The sequence below is a fragment of the Triticum urartu genome, chromosome 7A (genome assembly GCF_056163025.1).
Source record: "Triticum urartu cultivar PI428250 chromosome 7A, HENAU_Tu73, whole genome shotgun sequence".
Taxonomy (NCBI): Eukaryota; Viridiplantae; Streptophyta; class Magnoliopsida; order Poales; family Poaceae; genus Triticum; species Triticum urartu.
This window is the reverse complement of record NC_141879.1, coordinates 621,370,748-621,396,702: the sequence shown is the minus strand read 5'-3', so window position 1 is coordinate 621,396,702 and position 25,955 is coordinate 621,370,748. Positions and strand designations below refer to the sequence as shown.

The 25,955-nt window shown below is 46.0% G+C and overlaps 1 protein-coding gene and 1 non-coding gene across 3 annotated transcripts; both read right to left on the bottom strand.

Annotated features, from left to right (window-relative positions):
• Nucleotides 1–18,715: 18,715 nt before the first annotated feature.
• On the bottom strand, nt 18,716–21,714 carry LOC147960748 (enhanced disease resistance-like protein (DUF1336)). Of its 2 annotated transcripts, XM_087535018.1 has the most exons (3): nt 21,251–21,686; nt 20,538–21,120; nt 18,716–19,051 (listed from the first exon to the last, which is right to left on the bottom strand). In XM_087535018.1, the coding sequence occupies exons 1-3, from the start codon at nt 21,620–21,622 to the stop codon at nt 19,044–19,046; spliced, it is 963 nt and encodes a 320-aa protein (XP_087391144.1). In that variant the 5' UTR covers nt 21,623–21,686; the 3' UTR covers nt 18,716–19,043. The 2 variants fall into 2 exon arrangements, with proteins under 2 accessions (XP_087391144.1, XP_087391143.1); XM_087535017.1 differs by lacking the exon at nt 18,716–19,051 and having other exon boundaries at nt 19,059–21,120; nt 21,251–21,714.
• Nucleotides 21,715–24,934: 3,220 nt separating this feature from the next.
• LOC147960747 (U4 spliceosomal RNA) lies at nt 24,935–25,086 on the bottom strand. Its single transcript, XR_015612455.1, has one exon. It is a non-coding gene; the product is annotated as a U4 spliceosomal RNA (small nuclear RNA).
• Between the last annotated feature and the right edge of the window lie 869 nt (nt 25,087–25,955).

Below are 25,955 nucleotides of genomic sequence, written 5' to 3'. Positions count from 1 at the left end.
TCATCACTTGGGAGTGCATTTCCATTCCTCCAATGTACAAGGATGATTTATTTTGTACTGCCAGGGACGAACGCACCTTGTAAGCAAATGTAGAAAGCTTGGGCTGCAATGGAGTTGTAAATGAGAATATCACTGTGTCATATTGCCATATCACTGTGCTATCAATTCTGCACTACTGCATTCTCAGAGTTTCAAAATATCACAATAGTGGCGATTAGAAAATGACAGTCCATCATTGTTACACATCAAAGAGAGATGTAATAGAAAAAGAATTGTTATTTTTCACTTGACTAATTTTAATTCGTCAACATCCGGATTTTATCCTCATTGGATAAAACGCGAAGATTTGGGCTGTCGTTCTCTTTCCTGGGCGCAATTGTTATCGGGCTAGCCCGTTTCGTTTTGAGCGTTGCTATCTTCTTTTCCTCTTTATTTGAAATTCTCTTATCCACCCGGTTTGGCGAGAGAAAGAGCGAAGACCGAGAGGGCCAGCCCGTTGCAGTTAGACGGTTGCAATCTTCTTTTCCTCTCTATTTTTAATTCTCTTATCAACCGGGTTTGTCATTCCTATTTCGCAAGCGGCACTACACAAGCGGAGGGAGAGAGAGAGAGGCGAGAGAGGGAGTGAGGCGTCGCAGAGACCGTGCTCTAAGGAGACCGTTTTACCAAAAAAAAAATCAAAATATATTTAAAAGTTTTAAAAAATGCCAAATTTTTTTGTATAAATACATATGCATATTCTTTAAGTATGTATAAATTTTCAGTAACTAATTTGATCACTTGCATGCTACACAAAAAAGACAAAAATCTGACACAAATACAACAAAGAAAAAGCCTATTTCAATCTGTGTATTTGTCTTTTTTGTATACACCATATATGAATACATATGTTTATGAAAATTTGTACACGTATACTTTAAGTATATGTCTACATGAAAACATTTTTTTAGATTTTTTTTTTGAGTTATGGAAAAGGTATTTTGGTTGAGAAATGTATATAGAGCTCAGTAGAGCTCGGCCTCTGCAGCCACTTTTCGGAGCGAGAGGGCCTTACTTGGTGATGTTTTCATCATTGTCCATGATGATTCAGAGCTCTCGCTCCACTTCATCTTGATGTATTTTGCTGGGGAACGTAGCAGAAATTTTAAAAAAAATTATACGCATCACCAAGATCAATCTATAGAGTCATCTAGCAACGAGGGCAAGAGGAGTGCATCTACATACCCTTGTAGATCGCGAGCGGAAGCATTCAAGAGAACGGGGTTGATGGAGTCGTACTCGTCGTGATCCAAATCACCGATGACCGAGCGCCGAACGGACGGCACCTCCGCGTTCAACACACGTACGGTTGGGAGAGACGTCTCCTCCTTCTTGATCCAGCAAGGTGAGAGGAGAGGTTGATGAAGATCCAACAGCACGATGGCGTGGTGGTGGAAGCAGCGGGATCTCGGCAGGGCTTCGCCAAGCACCAACGAGAGGGAGAGGTGTCACAGAGGGAGAGGGAGGCGCCAGGGACTTGGGTGTGGCTGCCCTCCCTTCCCTCCACTATATATAGGGACCAGGGGGCGCCGGCCCCTCTAGATCCCATCTAGATGGGGGGCGGCCAAGGGGGTGGCTTGGCCCCCAAGCCAAGTGGAGGCGCCCCCCACCCCTAGGGTTTCTAACCCTAGGCGCAGGGGGAGGCCCAAGGGGGGGCGCACCAGCCCATCAAGGGCTGGTTCCCTTCCCACTTCAGCCCACGGGGCACTCCGGGATAGGTGGCCCCACCCGGTGGACCCCGGGACCCTTCCGGTGGTCCGGTACAATACCGGTGACCTCCGAAACTTTCCCGGTGGCCGAAACTGGTCTTCCTATATATAAATCTTTACCTCCGGACCATTCCGGAACTCCTCGTGACGTCCGGGATCTCATCTGGGACTCCGAACAACTTTCGGGTTACCACATACTAATATCTCTACAACCCTAGCGTCACCGAACCTTAAGTGTGTAGACCCTACGGGTTCGGGAACCATGCAGACATGACCGAGACAACTCTCCGGCCAATAACCAACAGCGGGATCTGGATACCCATGTTGGCTCCCACATATTCCATGATGATCTCATCGGATGAACCACGATGTCGAGGATTCAATCAATCCCGTATTCAATTCCCTTTGTCAATCGGTATGTTACTTGCCCGAGATTCGATCGTTGGTATCCCAATACCTCGTTCAATCTCGTTACCGGCAAGTCACTTTACTCGTGCCGTAATGCATGATCCCGTGACCAACTACTTAGTCACACTGAGCTCATTATGATGATGCATTATCGAGTGGGCCCAGAGATACCTCTCCGTCATACGGAGTGACAAATCCCAGTCTCGATTCCTGCCAACCCAACAGACACTTTCGGAGATACCTGTAGTGCACCTTTATAGTCACCCAGTTACGTTGTGACGTTTGGTACACCTAAAGCACTCCTACGGTATCCGGGAGTTGCACAATCTCATGGTCTAAGGAAATGATACTTGACATTCAGAAAAGCTCTAGCAGACGAACTACACGATCTTATGCTATGCTTAGGATTGGGTCTTGTCCATCACATCATTCTCCTCATGATGTGATCCCGTTATCAACGACATCCAATGTCCATGGTCAGGAAACCGTAACCATATATTGATCAACGAGCTAGTCAACTAGAGGCTTACTAGGGACATGTTGTGGTCTATGTATTCACACATGTATTACGGTTTCCAGTTAATACAATTATAGCATGAACAATAGACAATTATTATGAACAAGGAAATACAATAATAACCAGTTTATTATTGCCTCTAGGGCATATTTCCAACAGTCTCCCACTTGCACTAGAGTCAATAATCTAGTTCACATCACTATGTGATTGTAATGAATCCAACACCCAAGGGATTTGTTCATATCTCGCTTGCGAGAGAGGTTTATTAGTCAATGGGTCTGAACCTTTCAGATCCATATGTGCTTTCAAATATCTATGTCATCTTGTAGATGTAGCTACCACGCGCTACTTGGAGCTATTCCAAATAACTGCTCTACTATACGAATCCGGTTTACTCCTCGGAGTCATCCGGATTAGTGTCAAAGTTTGCATTGACGTAACCCTTTACGACAAACTCTTTCACCACCTCCATAATCGATAATATTCCTTAGTCCACTAGTTACTAAGGATAAGTTTGACCGTTGTCATGTGATTCATTCCTGGATCACTCTTGTACCCCTTGAATGACTCATGGCAAGGCACACTTCAGGTGCGGTACATAGCATAGCATACTGTAGAGCCTACGTCTAAAGCATATATAGGGGATGACCTTCGTCCTTTCTCTCTCTTCTGCCATGGTCAGGTCTTGAGTCTTACTCAATATTCATACCTTGTAACACAGCTAAGAACTTCTTCTTTGCTGATCTCTTTTGAACTCCTTCAAAATCTTGTCACGGTATGTATTCATTCGAAAGTACTATTAAGCGTTTTTTATCTATCCTTATAGATCTTGATGCTTAATGTTCAAGTAGCTTAATCCAGATTTCCATTGAAAAACACTTTTCAAATGACCCTGCATGCTTTCTAGAAATTCTACATCATTTCTGATCAATAATATGTTAACAACATATACTCATCAAAAATTCTATAGTGCTCCCACTCACTTCTTTGTAAATACAAGTTTCTCATAAACTTTGTATAAACCCAAAATCTTTGATCATCTCATCAAAGCGTACATTCCGACTCCGAAATGCTTACTCCAGTCCTTAGAAGGATTGCTGGAGCTTTGCATACTTGTCAGCATCTTTCAGGATTGACAAAACTTTCTGGTTGTATCACATACAACCTTTCCTCAAGAAAAATGTCGAGGAAACAATGTTTTTTACATCCTATCTGCAAGATTTCATAAATAATGCAGTAACTGCTAACATAGTTCCAACAGACTCTTAGCATCGCTACGAGTGAGAAAGTCTCATCGTAGTCAACTCCTTGAACTTGTCGGGAAACATCTTAACGACAAGTCGAGCTTTCTTAATGGTGACACTTACCATCATTGTCTGTCTTCCTTTTAAAATCCATCTGCACCCAACAGCCTTATGACCATCAAGTGGTTCTTTCAAAGTCTATGCTTTCTTTTATACATGGATCCTCTCTCGGATTTTATGGCTTCGAGCCATTCTTCGGAATCTGGGCCCACCATCACTTCTCCATAGCTCGTAGGTTCATTGTTGTCTAGCAACATGACTTCCAAGATAGGATTACGTACCACTCTGAAGTAGTATGCATCCTTGTCGACCTATGAGGTTTGGTAGTGACTTGATCCGAAGTTTCATGATCGCTATCATAAGCTTCCACTTCAATTGGTGTAGGTGCCACAGGAACAACTTCCTGTGCCCTGCTACACACTATTTGAAGTGACGGTTCAATAACCTCATCAAGTCTCCACCATCCTCCCACTCAATTCTTTCGAGAGAAACTTTTCCTCGAGAAAGGACCCGTTTCTAGAAACAATCACTTTTGCTTCCGGATCTGAAATAGGAGGTATACCCAACTATTTTTGGGTATTCTATGAAGATGCATTTATCCGCTTTGGGTTCGAGCTTATCAGCCTAAAACTTTGCACATAAGCATCGCAGCCCCAAACTTTTAAGAAACGACAGCTTAGGTTTCTCTAAACCATAGTTCATACGGTGTCATCTCAACGGAATTGTGTGGTGCCCTATTTAAAGTGAGTGCGGTTGTCTCTAATGCCTAACCCATAAACGATAGTGGTAATTTGATAAGAGACATCATGGTATGCACCATATCCAATAGGGTGCAGTTGTGATGTTCGGACACACCATCACACTATGGTGGTCTAGACGATATTAGTTGTGAAATAATTTCCACAATGTCTTAATTATGTGCCAAACTCGTAACTCAGATACTCATCTCTATGATCATATCATAGACATTTCATCATCTTGTCATGACGATCTTCAACTTCACTCTGAAATTACTTGAACCTTTCAATAATTCAGACTTGTGTTTCATCAAGTAAATATACTTAGCATCTACTCAAATCATCTGTGAAGTAAGAACGTAACGATATCCACTGCGTGCCTCGGCACTCATTGGACTGCACACATCAAAATGTATTACTTCCAACAAGTTGCTTTCTTGTTCCATCTTACTGAAAACGAGGCCTTTCAGTCATCTTGCCCATGTGGTATGATTTGCATGTCTCAAGTGATTCAAAATCAAGTGAGTCCAAACGATCCATCTGTATGGATTTTCTTCATGCATATCTACCAATAGACATGGTTCGCATGTCTCAATCTTTTCAAAAATGAGTGAGTCCAAAGATCCATCAACGTGGAGCTTCTTCATGCGTTTTACACCAACATGGCTCAAATGGCAGTGCCACAAGTATGTGGTACTATCATTACTATCTTATATCTTTTGGCATGAACATGTGTATCACTATGATCGAGATTCAATAAACCATTTATTTTAGGCGCAAGACCATTGAAGGTATTATTCAAGTAAACAGAGTAACCATTATTCTCCTTAAATAAATAACCGTATGGCGATAAACATAATCCAATCATGACTATTCTCAACGCAAACACTAAATAACAATTATTTAGGTTTAACACCAATCTCGATGGTAGAAGGAGCGTGCGATGTTTGATCACATCAACCTCGGAAACACTTCCAACATATCGTCATCTCACCTTTAGCTAGTCTCCGTAGCCTTTTATTTCGAGTTACTAACACTTAGCAACTGAACCGGTATTTATTACCCTGGTTCTACTAGGAGTACTAGTAAAGTACACAATAATATAATGTATATTGAAAATACTTCTGTTGACCTTGCCAGCCTTCTCATCTACCAAGGATCTAGGGTAGTTCTGCTTCAGTGACCGTTCCCCTCATTATAGAAGCACTTAGTCTCGGGTTTGGTTCAACCTTGGGTTTCTTCACTAGAGCAGCAACTGATTTGCCGTCTCATGAAGTATCCCTTCGTTCCCTTGTCCTTCTTGAAACTAGTGGTTTTACTAACCATCAACAATTGATGCTCCTACTTGATTTCTACTTTCACGGTGTCAAACATCGCGAATTGCTCAAGGATCATCATGTCTATCCCCGATATGTTAAAATTCATCACTAAGCTCTAATAGCTTGGTGGCAGTGACTATGGAGAACTATCACTATCTCATCTGGAAGATTAACTCCCACTCGATTCAAGTGATTGTAGTACTCAGACAATCTGAGCACATGCTCAACGATTGAGTTTTTCTCCCTTACTTTGTAGGCTTAAGAAACTTGTCAGAGGTCTCATACCCCTTGACGTGGGCACTAGTCTGAAATCCCGATTTTAGTCTTTGGAACATCTCATATGTTCTGCGACGTTTCAAAAACGTCTTTGGTGCCACAATTCTAAACCGTTAGTATTACGCATTGAACTATCACGTAGTCATCAAAACGTGTATGTCATATGTTTCCCAACATCTACAGACGACGCTCGAGGTTCAACGCACTGAGCGGTGCATTAAGGACATAGCCCTTCTGTGCAGCAATGAGGACAATCATTAGTTCACAGACCCAGTCCGCATAATTGCTACTGTCAACTCTCAACTAAATTTTCTCTAGGAATATATCTAAAACAGTAGAACCAAAGCGTGAGCTACGACATAATTTGCAAAGACCTTTTGACTATGTTCATGATAATTAAGTTCATCTAATCAAATTATTCAATGAACTCCCACTTAGATAGACATCCCTCTAGTCATCTAAATGATACATGATCCGAGTCAACTAGGCCGTGTCCGATCATCACGTGAGACGGACTAGTCATCATCGGTGAACATCTTCATGTTGATCGTATCCACTATACGACTCATGTTCGACCTTTCAGTCTTCCGTGTTCCGAGGCCATGTCTGTGCATGCTAGGCTCGTCAAGTTAACCTAAGTGTATTGCGTGTGTAAATCTGGCTTACACCCGTTGTATGCGAACATTAGAACCTATCACACCCGATCATCACGTGGTACTTCAGAACAACGGACCTTAGCAACGGTGCACAGTTAGGGGGAACACAATCCTTGATATTTTAATGAGGGATCATCTTATTTATGCTATCGTCGTTCTAAGCAAATAAGATGTAAAAACATGACAAACATCACATGCAAATCATAAAGTGACATGATATGGCCAATATCATCTTGCGCCTTTGATCTCCATCTTCGAGGCACGGCATGAACACCATCGTCACCGGCATGACACCATGATCTCCATCATTGTGTCTTCATGAAGTTGCCTCGCCAACTATTACTTCTACTACTACGGCTAACGGTTAGCAATAAAGTAAAGTAATTACATGGCATTTTCATTGACACGCAGGTCATAAATAAATTAAGACAACTCCTATGGCTCCTGCCGGTTGTCATACTCATCGACATGCAAGTCATGATTCCTATTACAAGAACATGATCAATCTCATACATCACATATATCATTCATCACATCCTTTTGGCCATATCACATCACATAGCATACCCTGCAAAAACAAGTTAGACGTCCTCTAATTGTTGTTGCATGTTTTACGTGGTTGCTATGGGTTTCTAGCAAGAACGTTTCTTACCTACGCAAAACCACAACGGTGATATGCCAATTGCTATTTACCCTTCATAAGGACCCTCTTCATCGAATCCGATCTGACTAAAGTGGGAGAGAAGACACCCGCTAGCCACCTTATGCATCAAGTGCATGTCAGTCGGTGGAACCTGTCTCACGTAAGTGTACGTGTAAGGTCGGTCCGGGCCGCTTCACCCCACAATGCCGCCGAATCAAGATAAGACTAGTAACGGCAAGCAAATTGAACAAATCATCGCCCACAACAACTTTGTGTTCTACTCGTGCATAGAATCTACGCAGAGACCTAGCTCATGATGCCACTGTTGGGGAACGTAGCAGAAACTTAAAAAAATATACACATCACCAAGATCAATCTATGGAGTCATCTAGCAACGAGGGGAAGAGGAGTGCATCTACATACCCTTGTAGATCGCGAGTGGAAGCGTTCAAGAGAACGGGGTTGATGGAGTCGTACTCGTCGTGATCCAAATCATCGATGACCGAGCGCCGAACGGACGGCATCTTCGCGTTCAACACACATACGGTTGGGAGAGACGTCTCCTCCTTCTTGATCTAGCAAGGGGAGAGGAGAGGTTGATGGAGATCCAGCAGCACGACGGCGTGGTGGTGGAAGCAGCGGGATCTCGGCAGGGCTTCGCCAAGCACCAACGAGAGGGAGAGGTGTCACGGAGGGAGAGGGAGGCGCCAGGGACTTGGGTGTGGCTGCCCTCCCTCCCCTCCACTATATATAGGGACCAGTGGGGCGCCGGCCCCTCTAGATCCCATCTAGATGGGGGACGGCGGCCAAGGGGGTGGCTTGGCCCCCAAGCCAAGTGGAGGCGCCCCCCACCCCTAGGGTTTCTAACACTAGGCGCAGGGGGAGGCCCAAGGGAGGTGCACCAGCCCACCAGGGGCTGGTTCCCTTCCCACTTCAGCCCACGGGGCCCTCCAAGATAGGTGGCCCCACCCGGTGGACCCCTGGGACCCTTTCGGTGGTCCTGGTACAATATCGGTGACCCCTAAAACTTTCCCGGTGGCCGAAACTGGTCTTCCTATATATAAATCTTTACCTCCGGACCTTTCCGGAACTCCTCATGACATCTGGGATCTCATCCGGGACTCCGAACAACTTTCGGGTTACCGCATACTAATATCTCTACAACCCTAGCGGCACCGAACCTTAAGTGTGTAGACCCTACGGGTTCGGGAACCATGCAGACAAGACCGAGACAACTCTCCGGCGAATAACCAACAGCCGGATCTGGATACCCATGTTGGCTCCCACATATTCCACGATGATCTCATCGGATGAACCATGATGTCGAGGATTCAATCAATCCCGTATTCAATTCCCTTTGTCAATCGGTATGTTACTTGCCCGAGATTCGATCGTCGGTATCCCAATACCTTGTTCAATCTCGTTACCGGCAAGTCACTTTACTCGTTCCATAACACATCATCCCGTGACCAACTACTTAGTCACACTGAGCTCATTATGATGATGCATTATCGAGTGGGCCCAGAGATACCTCTCCGTCACACGGAGTGACAAATCCCAGTCTCGATTCATGCCAACCCAACAGACACTTTCGGAGATACCTGTAGTGTACCTTTATAGCCACCCAGTTACGCTGTGACGTTTGGCACACCCAAAGCATTCCTACGGTATCCGGGAGTTGCAAAATCTCATGGTCTAAGGAAATGATACTTGACATTAGAAAAGCTTTAGCAGACGAACTACACGATCTTGTGCTATGCTTAGGATTGGGTCTTGTCCATCACATCATTCTCCTAATGATGTGATCCCGTTATCAACGACATCCAATGTCCATGGTCAGGAAACCATAACCATCTATTGATCAACGAGCTAGTCAACTAGAGGCATACTAGGGACATGTTGTGGTCTATGTATTCACACATGTATTACGGTTTCCAGTTAATACAATTATAGCATGAACAATAGACAATTATTATGAACAAGGAAATACAATAATAACCATTTTATTATTGCCTCTAGGGCATATTTCCAACATTTTCTGCTCCGGTTGCTCTGGATTTGGTTCCTGTATAGTGGTTTGACCTTATTTTTCTTCCTTTTTGTGCTGGATTCTGCTAGTTATGTTCGTTGTAAATCCAGTGCTCAGTTTTTTGATGCGCTTCCCCTTGTGTCTTCATTCTCTAGATTTTGTATGGGTGTGGACGTTTGATTCCCTCTGTTAGGTTGTATTGCCAATCGATTATGTGGTCTGGTCGTGATGGTGTGCTTGTTCTTAGTGAGTTCTGGTTTTTTGTCATGCTTCTTCTGAAATTGTGAACAATTAATGTAGAGATGGAGTTAGTGTTGTCCCCCCCCCCCACACACACACATTCATAGCCATGTTCATGTATAGCTGTCATGCTTTACCGAAAAAGGCTTTCGCCCCGCTTTATAAATAAAGCAACCACCGAGCACAAAGTCACAAGGTATCAACCGAACACACACACGCACCCAACGCCACCGCGCGAAGGACCAACACAAACGCATGAAACACAACACATAACACAGGTTCAGCTGTGGGCACAGCACAACAAGCCCAACGAAACAACGGGAAACGCATAGACAACAAACGGCGGCGGCATCGATGACGAAGACGGCCTAATCTGGCTCAGGCGGTGGGAGGGAGCGGCGGGGCCATCCGGAGAGCAATCGCGCGAAGCTGAGTGATGATGGAGGTGATGGCGTCACTCTCCCTGGGGCGGCTAAGCGGCCGCCAAAACTGCAAGTAACCAGACCATTTGAACAAAGCGTCAGTAGCACGACGAAGAGGCATATGTTGACTCACAAGTTTATTCCTAACAGTCCACAACGTCCAGACAAGGACCCCAATGGTCAGCCACGTAATGTGGCGCAACGTGGGGGGCTCACCTGGAGTTCGGCAAAGAGAGCGGGGAAGTTGGTATGATCCCAGCTTCCACCCACAATCTCGCGGAAACAGCTCCATAGGAACTGCGCAGACACACAGGTGAAGAAGATATGGTTCGAATCTTCTTCAGGCCCACAGAGCGGGCAACGCCCATCACCAGGGCCATTGCGCTTCAGAACCTCAACGCCAGAAGGAAGGCGGCCACGAATCCATTGCCAGAGGAAGATCCTAATTTTCAAGGGGAGGTGAATCTCCCAAACGGAGGAAAGAGCCTCATGGTCGGGCGAGGGGGCGATGGCCAGATAGAGAGATTTGGTGGAGAATTGACCGAACGGCTCGAGGCGCCACCTGGCACGGTCATCGTCAGACGTGAGATCCGGCTCATGGAGAGCAATACAGTCAAGCAGCTCCTGCCAGTCCGCATTCTCAGTGGGACCAAAGGGCCTCCGGAATGCAAGACGCCCTAAGTCAATAAGGGCGGTCGCCACTGAGATCTGGGGGCCACCGCGATGGAGAATAGGTCCGGAAAGCGGGCCGCCAAGGGCGTATCACCAGTCCAGCGATCGAACCAGAACATCATGGTGGTGCCGAAACCAATCTCGATCAAAGTCCCGATCCGGAGGACAGGAAGGAGCTGAATGATGGATTGCCAGAACTGGGAGCCCCCAGATCGTTGACAAAAGGTGAGAGGCTGGCCTCGGAGGTATTTCTGCTGAATGATGCGTAGCCACAGGCCACCATCTCCATTGCTAATCCTCCAGAGCCACCGAGTTAGAAGGGCAATATTCATGCGTTTGGACAACATGATCCCAAGGCCGCCCTGGTCGCGAGGTTTGCAGATCTCAGACCACCTGACCATGTGGTATTTTTGCTTATCACCCTCGCCGGCCCAGAAGAAGCGCCCCTGAACGGTGGCGATCTCGTGATGAAGAGTCTCGGAAAGGCTATAGAAGCTCATGATGAATAATAGAAGGCTAGAGAGGGACGAGTTAATGAGCACCGAACGGGCCGCTTTTGAGAGCCACCGACCCTGCCAGGGCTCAATCCGGTGTTGGAGCTTTCCCACCGTGGGGCGCAGCTCGGCCACCGTAAGCCTGGTGTCACTAATGGGTATCCCCAGATAAGTCGTGGGGAAGCGCCCAAGCTGGCAGTTAAGCCGATCCGCTATCTCTGTCGCTCGTCTTGGGCGTAGCTCAAGACCATAACCTCACTCTTGTCGAAGTTGATCGTAAGGCCGGACATCTGCTGGAAGCATAATAAGAGGAACTTGAGGTTCGAGATATCACTCTCAGAGCCCTCCACCATGATAATGGTGTCATCCGCATATTGGAGGAGGGAGATCCCGTTGCCTCCAACAAGCTGCGGATCAATCCCCTTAATGTGTCTCGCCGCCTTAGCCTTATCGAGAATGGCCGCCAGTGCATCAACCACTATGTTAAACAGGAACGGGGAGAAGGGGTCGCCCTGGCGTACCCCATAGTGCGTGGGGAAGAACGGGCCGATCTCCCCATTAATGTTTACCGTCGCGATGGATGGTTAGGTGTTTACTTATAGGCTTTATTTTGTTGTCTTCGGATTCGACACTTAGTGCTTTGTTCTGTTGTTCTTATTGTTGTGAAAGCGTGTACCGGTCCCTTGGATCTGTTGTGTGTTGGGGAGTATATGGCTGCTTTATTCGTGTCGATTGGATCTATTTTGGTCATATATTTTTGTGTTCATGCATTACTCTGCTAGTATTTTTATTCCTTTAGTTAGGTGCTGCATGACGTAGCGCCAATTTGCCATGGGGAAAGAACCATCTGAAGTTGTGATTGTCATTTTCCCAAGGCAACGGAAAGTTGGCCGGTGTTATCCTTTTTGCGCTATGTAAACACTCTAAAAACTAGTCTGACGTAGTGATTGGGTTTTCGTCAACTATATGTACTAGCTGAATGCCCGTGCGTTGCCACGGACAAGATACTTATACATCCAAACATTGATTAAAACATCATCACAAGTCATGAAAGTGTAGTGTAGATTGTGATTATGACTTGTGTCACATAAAAATTCACATGTATACTATTCTGAAACAATAATATACCACTTCGACTTCAGATGTGTTCCAAGGAAAGCTACACTTCGACATTATATGCAAATAAAAAAAATTCTTATTAAACTATAGATGTGTCAAGGAAGCAACACATTATTCCAATGGAAAGGCAAATTTCATTGATAGATCATTACATAAGTGACAAAGCAGAAGACCAAAAAAGTTTGAACATGCAAAGAACTCATGCACTGCACCTGCAGCAAATGAACCAGTAAAACTGGCAAATAGGTCAACAATACAAAACAACAACAAAAGATCAGGAGTACTAAGTTTATCAAGATTACTGCTAATGTTGTAGACAAGTTCAATAAGTTGGCCATTCTTAACATTATTAGGGCTCAGGCAATACAATTTCCTGCTGATTCTGACAAAAGCTAATACTAATGTGCTACAGGTTTCTCTATCAATCTATTCAATAAGGCGACAGACCCAAACTATTCGGACAATTTGAAAAATATTCTTCTGGACCTGTTTAGGACAACCAAAGAAACACACGACATCCATGTGGAAAGATCATTCAATAAAGCAAGAAACACTATAGTTCAGGCCCATATGAAGTGAACAGAAATTTCTAGGGAACGATCTAACAGTTTTAGCATCTGCCATTATAGGTTGATTCTGCAGCCTTGTTTTTTGGGACTCAACTCGATGCATCATTCCTTCTCTAGATGTGCCTGCAATTGAAGTGCATAAACTCTTTACATAATGCCGCATAAAATTTGTTACTGTAATAATGTAGTGCATATAAATGTAAGTTTTGTTGCCCATTCGCTGTCAACTCTACTACAAATTAACATAGCCTACAGTCGAAGTGCAGCTAAAATTTGGTGAAAATGAATCATCATAAAAATATGTAGCTACTATAGTGAATTATCTTGTTCTCAAAATTCCGAACTATTTATCCAATCCAATTTGCCATGTCCTGGTCAATACAGTAACCAATTTGATACTATTATGAATCAGAATATATGTGATTTTTTAAATAAAGATAATTGTACCTAACAGGGCCATAACAAGAGGATAGCAACTGGCATTTGTTCTTACCAGAAAGGAAAAAAAAGGCAAGGCAAGCTTATATCAGTACACGACAAAACATGAAAATGTCAACTGGTGAAATTAAAACTAACTTTACAATCAATCCGTCCTTTGAAATAAGGAATAGTAACAAGAAGAATCGATGCAAGCCAAAATTGCTTATTCATACCGGAATGCGGTAAAACAAAATTTTAATGCTAGATTTCAGTGGCACAAAAATCTTTTATTGTGCTACTTTCCTCGCCATTTTGCAGTGCCACACAACTCTGATCAGGCTATCCATCACCGAGGTTTCCAAATAAAAAAAACTACAGTTTGCTTCGGGTCTACAACCATACCAAGATGAAAAGGTAATCAAATTTCTATTCAAGCTACACGGACAATAAAAGTTATCTGGATATGCTCCATTCATGTTGAAAGAAATGGAAGAGAAGCGACACTCACCTTGTGTTTGATGTATTAGATGGAGTGAAGTGTGTTTGATGCCGCAATTAATAGCATCTACTTAGGCATATAGACACTTTCAGATTTTTGGCAGGGAAGTTACTAACCTCGCTGGGTTAACATTCAGACTGGAGGGCGAACTTTGTTATAATAATTTGCTTGAATTCTTACATGACTTGCGCTTAGAGGAAAAGAGGAAAAGCCTCTAAATCTGTGTATATAAAATAGAACCATAGAGAAAAAAATGCAATGCAGAATGCCCATCCAATCCAAGTGATAACTATCTGTTTATCTTCACGTGGTTTTCACTAGCAAGGAGAGGAATTCACCCATCAAGGACCAACAAAGCTGATCTGAAATCCTAAACTGAACACTTGTCTGGTGGTCCTACATGGCAGCCGCCGCCTTGGAGAACTCTGGGATGCCGCCGGCCGCTCCGCTTGAAACCACTTGTCTTTTTTTCTCCTAGTCATGGATACCTCGGGATTGACATCGCCGACACTTGTCAACGGAGATCGGTGAGCTCTCAGCTGTGCCTGTGGGCTGTCTTTTCTCTGTTCTCCAGCTGCGCCAATGTCGACAACATACCATCGTCGTGTGCGGGGGGTGAAGAGGGCGAAGGACATCCCAAAAGACTGGATTGCATTTTCCTTTTTCTTTCAGAATTTTTTGTGCAATGTCAGTGCTCGTTTGTTAAAGAATGCGGCTAGTTCTCTGCAAAAGAAAAGAAAACACACGAATACGGAAGTCCCAATTCCAACACGAACACATGTTTCTACCACCAAAAGCTCCAACCTCTGTCCCCGACTGCAAGTCCGCGCACAGCTGCTGCGTAGGTATGTGATGTCTCATCGATCCCGGCAACAAAAGGCTCGGCAGCCGTGCGCCGCGCGGCGCCGCCCAGGACGCACGCGGCGGCATGCTCGCCGACGACCCCGCGCCCGCCTAGGCGCAAGTGCACCGGCCGGCCCACCGTCCACTGCACCGCAGCGCACGCAAGCCCCCGGCCATGTCGACGACCCGAATCACCCGATCGACCTCCGACGTCGGCTGTGCACCACCTGTCGCCGCACCCTCTCATCCCCCACCCACGTGAAGCTTTATAAGTATAGTCTACTGAAGAAGCTCACGTGGAGCCGGTCAAACGGCCGTCCACCGTCCCCTGGGAGCGCGGCAAATCGCAGGTTTACCGGCCGGCCGGCCGGCACACGGACACGGTCATCTGTAAGCTAAATCCGTCGGCGGAGGAGTGGGGAGCTGGGCCAGGACAAGAAATCACATGGGCGAGGTGTACTATGTATGTACTAAGAGCATCTCCAACAGCCGCGCTAAACTAGCGCCGCGCCGCAAATTAGGCCGTTTTAGCGCGCGCAACGCGGCGGGTCGCTTCAGCGGGCGCGCAAAAACGACGCGCGCGTTATAACCGGTTGGGCACGCGGTTGAAAACACTTACCCGCACGGCGTATTTCGGGCGCCAGCTACAGCGCGGGGCACACTCGAGCGCTCGCGCCGCACTCTCTCATCTCCTCGTCCTACGCCCCGCGCGCGCCGGCGCCGGCGCCCTGCCACCCACCCATGGACGCGCACGCCGGCTTCGGAAGATGAGGACGAAGACGAAGACGAGGAAGATGAAGATTGATGTGTCTTTCATGTCTTGAACTTTAGTTTGCATTTGAACTTGGTTGGATGAACTTGTGAGTATGATTTTAAACTTGTGGGCATGAACTTTTATTCATCAACTTGTTTGTGTCAAATTTCATATGTTCATTTTTTTCTAAAATATCATATATGCAAAATGTCCGGCGAATCGCGCGCGCTGTATTTTTGCGCTCTGCTGGAGCGGCGCGCGCGCTGCATTATAGCGCGACTGCTGGAGCCAGCGCAGACGGGCGCGCAAAACCAGCCGCAGCACGCGCGGTAAACAGGTTTTTTACGCGCGGCGCTTAGCGCGTCTATTGAAGATGCTCTAACTAATTTCCTCTGTGTTGGACACGACTGATGCCGGGCCTGCCGGACCTTTTCCTCCAATCTCATCCGTCGGCGCATGATGAGTGAGCAAGCACACATGGGCGCGGAGACCGTGGAGCGTACGTACGCAGCTATGGCTTTTGCGGTGGACACGACACGATCGGCGCCGATCCAGATCTACGGGTCATATACCGTCTTATGCTGTCAGGACTTCACTGAATGCGTTTCTACAACGAGCTAAACCAACCCGTGGTTAGATGGTTAGTGATATCCACAGCTCATCGGGTTTAAGTCTTTGTGCTTGCATTTATTTTGGATTTATTTCAGAATTTCCGACGAAATGCGGTTGGATGGTTAGTGTTAGGAGATTCGCTTCCGTCGATTACGAGGCGTCTATGATAACTTCGTAAAATTTTAAGCTGATATGCCGGTTCAATTTTTCGAAGGTGTTCATAAGGGTAGGATGTAGAATATCCAGATACCGGATCGTTTTCCTATCTTCCTTCCAAATACAGGAAAAGTGATCTAGCTTTCCACCACGAGGGACTCGCGCTCCGCCGCTGTTCTCCGATGGCTCCCCTCCGCCAACGACTTCGATCATCAGTGGTGAGGAGGGTCGCCGGGTCCACGTGTGTGTGCGTAGTTTTAGACTAAAGTAGTTTAAGCTTTTAGGTTGTTCATCGTCTTGGCTTCCACGGCGACGATGGCGGCGCTGAATAAAATTTCTTCAGATCCTACTCCGATGAGACGATTGGTCCTATTGTTGGGGATGGATTTGGAATTCAGTCTGTTCAAGCAAGGATGGTGTGGTGGCGGTGGCGGCATTCTCGTGGTGGACATGTGTCCTCGGGCTCCACCGTTGCGACGACGTCTGCTCCAGCGTCTGTGGCATCCTCGTGGTGGACATGTGTCCTCGGGCTCCGCCGTTGCGACGATGTCTGCTCCAGCGTCTGCGCCATCCTCGTGGTGGACATGTGTCCTCGGGCTCCGCCGTTGCGACGGCGTCTGCACCAGCGTCGGCGCGGAGCTTGGGAGGTAGTCCAGGAGTGGATGCAGATTGTGGTATGCATCGATGACATCTGGAAGACAGAACATGTGTTGGGTTCATGGTTGATGGATGGCGGGTGTAGTTTCCTCCTTCGACGTCTTAGTCGTGGTGGAGTGTCAGATCTAGAGTTCGATGGCGTGTCCGAGGTGTTACCCCGGTCTGATTTGTGCAACGGCAATGGCTTCACTTTTGGGGAGCTACCTTGAAGGTCCGCAAAGCTACATATCAGCGATGGAGCCGCGTCAAGCTCAGGCGGGAAGGTGATCCGTCATTCTATTTTTTGGTGGTTGCTGTGGTGTGGCCTGAGGCAGGTGATGGGCGTTGGTGTCAAACTCAGAGATATTCTGCTATCTTTTCAGTTTGTCATGTCGGTCCGTACGTGACTTGTACTTTGACCTTTATCATACAAATGAGATATGTATTACCATGCAAAAAAAAGATAAAATGTATGTGTGTACGTTTATAAGGAGCACGTATATATGAGCGCTTGTGTTTGTACATTTGTTCAAAGAAACAAGCTTCCTACCCTAGCCGCCGCCGGGAGTCAGGCGACTAGGAGGCAATCTCCTTCCACCGATCTCCACCAGCAAGGGCGTTGCCCCTCTCCCGGCTGCTGCTCCGGCGGCAAGAGGGAGGAGGGACCTCATTCCTCCGCTCTGTAGTTAGGGTTTGGATTTGTAGGTCATGGTGCGCTGTTGGAGTGATGGGAGCGGCACATAGACGAATAAATCTGCCTCAACATCACTCCCACACCGGCAGTGCCCTTCATGGCGGCGTCTCGGAGTTGATGGCATCGTGTGTTTGCCGATCTTTTAGATCGGCATCGTTAAGGTTCATGGATGTTGTCGCCGAGGCGGCGGCGACGACTTCATCGGGTGTGTCTCTCCTTCTGCTCTGTCCCCATTGTTGCGGCGTTGTCTCCGATGTCATGATGGAATAGAGAGGTTTTGTCATCCAGAAGTACGTGCAGACAGTTGTCTACGCAAGTGACAACTAGAAGATGGTGCATCTTGTGCTGGGTTTGTGGTTGAAGGCTGACAATTCTTGTTTCCTCCTCCAATGTCATAGTCGTGCGGGGGCGTCAGTTCTGAAGTCCGATGGTGTGTCCGAGGACATGTTGCTTCGGTCTGATTGTTTCAACGACAATGGTTTTGCTTTAGGCAAACTGCTTTGAAGGTCCGGCCGGAGTGATTCTTCCCGCACTACGCTTTAGATAGATAGATGATTCCGACGGTACGATACGCTCGCCGTGCCTGCAAAGGTCCACGGCCGCGTCACATCCCACCTCCCCGCCTTCCTCCTTTGCACAGACAGGAATTCAGGATATGCCTTCCTTGTCCACTGATGTTTCCGACGCAACCTTCCTTTCTTTCTTCCAAAACCGCCAGCCGAAAGCCAAAAATGGAGAAATAACCCCACACCACCATGACAGACCGTCAGAGCACGATCAACACGTGAAACAGCGGTGGAATGCCAAATGGTTCATCAACAATCCAGACAAAACCACACCAAAAACAGGCAAACATGAACCTCCGCTGGCCATTCATGGACTCGCGGATTTCGACGGCGGCGGCACGGAAGGGGAAAAAGGAAACGTGAGGCTTTCCAGAGATGTAAATGATCGAAGCGGAAGCAGCCGAGGCATCTATCTCATTACCGGACTGACCAACAATGTAAGCAGGAGTACTGATCTACTAGTAATATTTGCCATCGATCAGGTCTCAAGCTCTGATCACATTATGATGATGATGAAGATGATGAAGGGAGCGTGCATTGCATTCTATGCCGGCACAACCTAACTAACTTTGCCCTTTTCTTTTAATTAATATAATAAATATCCCGGCCTTCCTCTTCTCGGCTCTCTCTCAGGCGCCGGTTCGCCAACTGAAGAATCGTTTTTCTCCAACTCATGGTTTATACAGCATCCATCCTCGCGTGTTCCGCGCCTATTTTCCTGAAAAGAGGTAGAAACTGAAATGTTACTTTCGTCGCCTCCAAACTTCAATTAAAAGCAAATCTAGTTTCTCTAACAAACCCGGTATTGCCATTATCTCAGATCTTAGACAACAAGGTTGTAATTCTGATGGACTGTATTATACCCCAGACAACAGCTAGAGCAAGTAACCATATTGGCTTTGCTTGAAGGCAGGCTAACAACCGTCCAAGCAAAAGAAACGAGTAAATGAAAGAATGAAAAAGGCTAACATGCCCATAAATCCAAGTTTCTCGACCCATGAACTGGTATAAAGAAGTGCTACCGAATTGCGTCGCTGCTAAATCAGGCAGAGAAGCCCAGGCTGCTTACTACATGACACCATGTTGTCTTGTTTAAAACAGTTATGATAGTTCGGCTAAGTGATAAAGACATGGATGTTGCTTGCCAGAACACCATTTATACTCTCTGCAACGCCACCTAATCAACTTCTAATACGAACGGGACAGCCGATCAAGGACAAAAAGTATGATCGGCAACCCCACCTAAAATAGCCTCTGCGATCGTAAGTACTGATCACAATCCTGTAGAGTGCACACATGCCTATGTCTCACCCTCAAGATAACCAAACAGCTAAACGCGCAAGAAAAGGAGCAATGAAGAGGACGCTCCCAAGGAAATGCCATATGCTTTTCCAAGACACGGATCATGGCCAAACTGGACCGCGGATGGGTACAACCAGTACACGATGAACAGGTAAATAGTTAACAGAAATCAAATTGACACACAGGGACAATGAGAGGCATGGCAAATGCACATATCTCCTGAAGCACTCTGGTGTCAGGCAGAAATGTTCCTTCTAGACAAGTGACTAAAATGTACAAAACTGTAATATACGTGGCACGCCCATCTGCAAGCCAGTAACAGGCACCTATAAAATCGTCGAAGTTGAGACCATTGAAGATCCTAAGCTCCTATACACGAGATTAATCTTGGCAACTGTTAGTGGTACCTTCACCCCATATCACAATCTTGGACCTCATTAAATAATTGGAATTGCCTCCTGATTATTGTTTCAATGACCGTACTAATTAGCCTACAATATCAGATCCCTAGAGCACAGTCCACTTATTCCCTTCCTTTCGTCCCAACACAAGATCAATTAACTAGACACAAAAGAAACTTGCACACATCAACCTTGAAAAAAATTATAATATCCCCAGCCAACAGATCAAGCATTACTCTTACGATAATACGATTGCGTTGAGAACTTGAAACGGCACTGCCAATGCCATCACTCTCATGCTGCTGTAAGGCCCAGCTGAGCTAAATAGCGACCATAACTGGCATATGCTAACAACGAACGAATTCGTCAGCTGCTATATCATATATAAGTTTTGTAGCATCGAGTTCATGCCCGATTATCATATAGAAGTGGTCAAATTAGCCGCATTGAAATATCAAACACTGCTGTGAAGAAGATGTCAGGAGTAATTTGAGCCCTCACCTCCGCCCAGGCGTTCCTGGCAGCTCATCGACCTGCTGGCCTTGCCGCTGGTGCGTTCCTGGTGGCGGCTATCGTTGGCCACCCTCGCCGAGCCAACCCTGAACCCCGGCGCCGCCTTGCCGGCGGTCTCGGGCTCATCAGACGCCGTCTCCACGTACTTGGCCGAACCCATCTCCATCTGCGCGATGCGCACCGCGCCGAAGAGCTTTTCGGGCAGCTCCTCCTCGGACTGGGACTCGACAAGGAAGCCCATGTCGATGGTCACCGAGGTGACCGCGCCCAGCGCCAGATGCAGGATGGCAGTGGCGATCGCCGAGCTGCCGATGTCCACGTCGATCTCGAGGTAGTCGTCGCCCCTGTGGTAGCGGCACGTGAGCGCGCGGCCCAGGAGGCACGCCCCGTAGTTGCCGACGGTGGCGCGGACGAGCCAGGGGCCCTTGACGATGCGGTTGACGATCTTGAAGCGGGCGTTGCGGTAGGCGTCGTCGCCGTAGACGAAGCGCCCGAGCAGGGAGTCCGGCGGGATGGGCGCCTCCGCCGCGAAGTAGAAGACCGAGCTGTAGGCGTCCGGCCGGCCGGGGACCTGGGGAGGAACGCGACGCAACGCGGGGTCTCAGAATCAGGCGGACATCACACAGGAAGAGAGAAAAAAACGATTTTTTTTATTTCATCTCCGGCGTCCTAGGCCTAGATGCGATCGATCGGGTCGGGACCTGGAGATTGACGGCGAGGAGGAAGTGGGCGTTGGGGTCCTTGCGGAGGCGCGCGCGGCGGAAGGCGGCGGCGACGGGGACGTCGTCGCGGGCGAGCAGGTGGTCGAGGCGCGCGTGGGAGCGGAGCCAGTCGACGCCGGCGGGGCGGAGGAGCCAGTCCGGCGACGCGGCCGACTTGCCGCGCTTGCCGCCGCCGCCGGAGAAGTAGCCGCGCGCGCGCAGCTGGAAGAGGTCCCCCGGCGGCGCGGCCCAGCCGTTGGCGCCCCTGTCGAGGTCCACGTGGCGCAGCGAGCCGGCGGACACGGCCTCCTCGCGCCAGTCGCCGCCGCCCGATTCGTCCTGCTTCCGGCGCTGGGGCGTCGTGGGGGTCATCGCCGCCGGCCGGGGCGGGGTGTGGGGTGGGGGTGGGGCGGGTCGGGGGGGTCCGGCCCTGGGTGCCTTTGCGCGAATTGTGGGAGGCGTTGGACTTTGGCTATCGGTTGGGAGGGCAGCAGCTGCGCCTATAAAACAGTGGGGATCGATCCATCCATCGATGTGGGATGGGATCCGTGGGAACGAAGGCCACGCGGTGTCCTCCGCCTTTAAGCGCCTTCCATCGTACAGTAATTTTGAGGTCCCGTGTTGATCGTCGTTATGTGGAGATTTTTACATTTTATAACCTCCATGCGGTTACCATGATTTTATAACAAAATTCACAAGGTAAACTCTATTCTGTGCCACAACATTTTCTACACAAATTCATTGGACGAATTCGACTTTGATACGAGACAAAGAAATCTTCTATAAAAAAAGGCGGCATTTTTCTCGAGGATACAACGGAAAGACGTATCAGATTCATAGAGAAAGCGTCAGTATGGCGGATACAACGTAGAGCGGCATATAAAGCATGAAAACAACCAAGCTACAAAAACATGACTAGAGGGACGCATCACTCGCCTTGTAAGACCTCCAACCACATATGAGTAACAAAACTGGAATTATAATAGTTCGGGATGAGCTGGTGGAGATTCCTGCTTGACAGTGGGTTACTTTCCATGGGAAGGAGCTTATGGTGATTGACATGTTGTCACCATCGGATTGCATGTTTTTGGAGTTAAAGAAAAGGATGGCTAGATATCATCTGTGAATAGTAGTGATATTCGGTAGACTTGTCAAAGGGTTGTGTTGCTGAATTAGCTGGAATCGTATAAATTTGACATGTGTCATGATTCGGGATGAAAAATGATTTTCACAACTACTTCCTATTGAGCTAGGCTTGGTACGTGAAAGTCTTTGATAAAATCTAACATCTTAAGTACTCCCTCCGTTTTTTTTTAGTCCGCATATAAGGTTTGGTCAAAGTCAATCTTTTTAGAGTTTGACTACCTTTATATTAAAAAATACAAGCATTCATAATATGAAATCAATATTATCAGATGCACCATGAAACGTATTTTCATACTATGTAGTTTTAGTAATGTAGATGTTCATATTTTTTATATAAATTTGGTCAAACTTTATGTAGTTTGACTTTAACCAAATCTTATATGTGGAGTAAAAGGAAACGAAGGGAATACCTTCGACATCTTAAGTCTTCTATAAAAAGGCAGCATTTTTCTCGAGGATACACCATGAAAAGGCGTATCAGATTCATAGAGGAAGTGCCAATATGGCAGATACAACGCAGAGCGGCATATAAAGCATGATAACATAGCTACAAAAGCATGACTCGCCTTGTAGTACGAGCTCCAACCACAAGTGGGGAAGTGGCATAAAAAGGCAGCATACGAGTAACAAAACTGGAATTATCATTGTTCAGGATGGGCTGGTGGAGATTCCTGCTCGACAGTGGGTTATTTTTCGCGAGGAGGAGCTCATGGTGATTGACATGTTGTCACCATCGGATTGCATGTTTTTGGCATTAAAGAAAAGGACGGCTAGATATCATCTGTCAATAGTGATATTCGGTACACTTGCCACGAGGTTGTGCTGTTGAATTAGTTGGGAACCGTATAAATTCGACATATGTCATGATTTAGGATGAAAAATGATTTTCACAACTCCTGCCTTGAGTGAGGCTCGGTACGTCGAAGTCTTTGATAAAATATGACATCTAAAGTGTCTTTTAAATTTACGAGTTGGGCGTAGCTTATATGTTTAGGTTCTATGTGGCGGAGCTGGCCCGCGCGGGGTTGAAGTTTCAAACTTGGCAATAGTGCTTGTATTTTTCCTGTTTTATTTCAGGTTTTTTGGCGATATCCATTCAGTGAGAGGAGACGTTTCCTTACTACGAGGCACATGGGGTGACTTTGTCAATCTCAAGATGTTGTGTCTTACCTGCATCCACCGAATTCTCCTAATTTTCTACGCACTATATATTGTAATAATTGAACTCAATCATGTGCCATCAACAATTTCTAGACAAAATTATGGGACAAATTTAACTTACATATGAGCATATGAATAACAAAAGGTAGAACTATTCTGTTCCAAGAAAAGTTGGTGGGTATTTTCTTTGCAGTTGAAAAATCCGATGGTGTTTTCAAACCCTGGTTGTTGAGTATAAATTACTTTTCGTGCAGAGGAGCTACGGTGATTGACGTGTCGTCGCCATCGGTTTGTATGTTTTGGGGGTTAAGGAAAAGGACAGTTAGATATCATCAATGAATTGATACCCAGTAGACTTGTCAAGAGATTGTGTTGTTGGATTAGTAAGGAACAAAACTCTCAATAAATTACACATATATCTCGAGTATGATTGAGGAAGGAATAAATGATTCCATGCAAAAAAAATCACTCAACTCCTCCTAAATGAAGTAGACTCGGTCCTTCGAGTTGTTGATAAAAAATATGATGTTTTGAGCATTTTTTTAGGTGTGAAAGAAGAATCTTGAGTATGATTCAGAAAGTTACATATGATTTCTTGTAGAAAAAATGATTTTCACATCTCTCGCTAATTGAGCTAGACTTGGACCTTTGAAGTGTTCATGAAAATATAACACTTTAAGTATGTCTTATAAGTATCGTGAGAGAAGAATGGATCAAATCAAGATCTCAATGATTACAAGGTTAGATATGATTTCCCCTATCAAAAATGCTTAGATATAACTCCGTGAAGAAGAAAAAAAAGGCTGTGTGTGGTTGTAATCATCACATCAAACAATAGATCATTTCAGGGATGTACCCTGATAGTAGGGCTATTGTGATATGTCATTATGGTTCTTAGTAAATTTTGCTATCTCGTGATCTTTCTACATTGATTACTTGAGTTTTAGAGCGCTCATTCCCCAATAGTCTCTAAAATGAAAATCTTTGTTGGAACACACATAATATCTTCCATTATATTTTCTGGACATCAAATTTTGGCTGGCACGCTTGAGTATGAAATTCTTAGGGATAAGAATTATGTCTTCTTGATGTGAAAATTTGGTGCAAAATTAATGGTCTTCAATGTGCCCTTCAAATCTTCGCAATGTGTAATTTGGAATGAGAAATGGATGAAATCATTGTCCTTGGCCATGTCTTTATTTTGTAACCGATTGGCAACCTTTGAAATTGCACTTAGCATTCTTTTCTTTTTTGAGTGAGCACTTAGCATTCTACATGTCTAGTCCTCCCAGGTATCTATCTTTGCTTGCCTAATGAAAACAAATATGAACCATAGGTAGCGTTGGGCAAACAAAACATTTTTATTATGTATTGCAGGGCTTTAACCTCGCCCAAAGGAGAGGTAGCCCTTCCAAAATTCTCAGTGGCCCTGAAGGGCTAAAGAGGGGGTTTAGAAATAGTTTTGAACTAGCAATTGACGCGCCTCGGTACAACCTCACTAGCTGCGTCATTGCCCCAAGCGCAAAGATGCCTCCTCCTGCGCCCCTGCGTCCCCTTCTTATACAGAGCTCCCTCCCCGTTACCTCCCTCCAATGGCGAGGTGGGACTAATTAGAAAAACAGCAAGCAACCGACATACTACCAAATATACTCGATAATGCGCATTTAAAAGTTCCCGCTAAAAAACATGTAAAATACTATCTTTTTATAGGATTATGTAAATTACTATCTAATACGTAACAAGGCGAGTGATGTGTCGTGGTTTTGTAGCAAAGGTTGTTTTCATTCTTTATATGCCGCTCAACATTGTATCTGCCATATTGGCACTTCCTCTATGATTTTGATACGCTTTTTTGTGGTGTATCCTCGAGAAAAATGCTGCCTTTTTACAAAAGATTTCTTTGTCCCATATGAAAGTCAAATTTGTCCCATAAATTTGAGTGAAAATTGTTGTGGCACAAGATAGAGTTTATCTTTTGAATGTTGTTGAAATCACGGGGGTGTGCTGCTGAATTAGTTGGGAACCGTATAAATTTGGCATATGTCATCATTCGGGATGAAAAATGATTTTCACAACTCCTCCCTACTGAGCGAGGCTTGGTACATCGAAATCTGATAAAATATGACATCTTAAGTATCTTTTAAAATTGCAAACTAAGTGCAGCTTATATGTTTAGGTTTTCTGTGGCAGAACCGGCTCACCGGGGTCGAAGTTACAAACTTGGCAATAGTGCTTGTTTTTTTTCCTGTTTTATTCCAGTTTTTTCAGTGATATCCATTCAATGAGAGGAGACGTTTCCCTTGACTACGAGGCACATGTGGTGACTTCGTCAATCTCTAGATGTTGTGTCTTACCTGCATCCACCGAATTCCCCTAACTTTCTATGCAGTATATATTG

Coding starts and splice junctions, on each gene's coding strand:
- LOC147960748 (XM_087535017.1), bottom strand. CDS start 21,622: ATGACCCCCACGACGCCCCAGCGCCGGAAGCAGGACGAATCGGGCGGC. Junction 21,121..21,250: donor TCCTCGCCGTCAATCTCCAG/GTCCCGACCCGA, acceptor GTTCCTCCCCAG/GTCCCCGGCCGGCCGGACGC.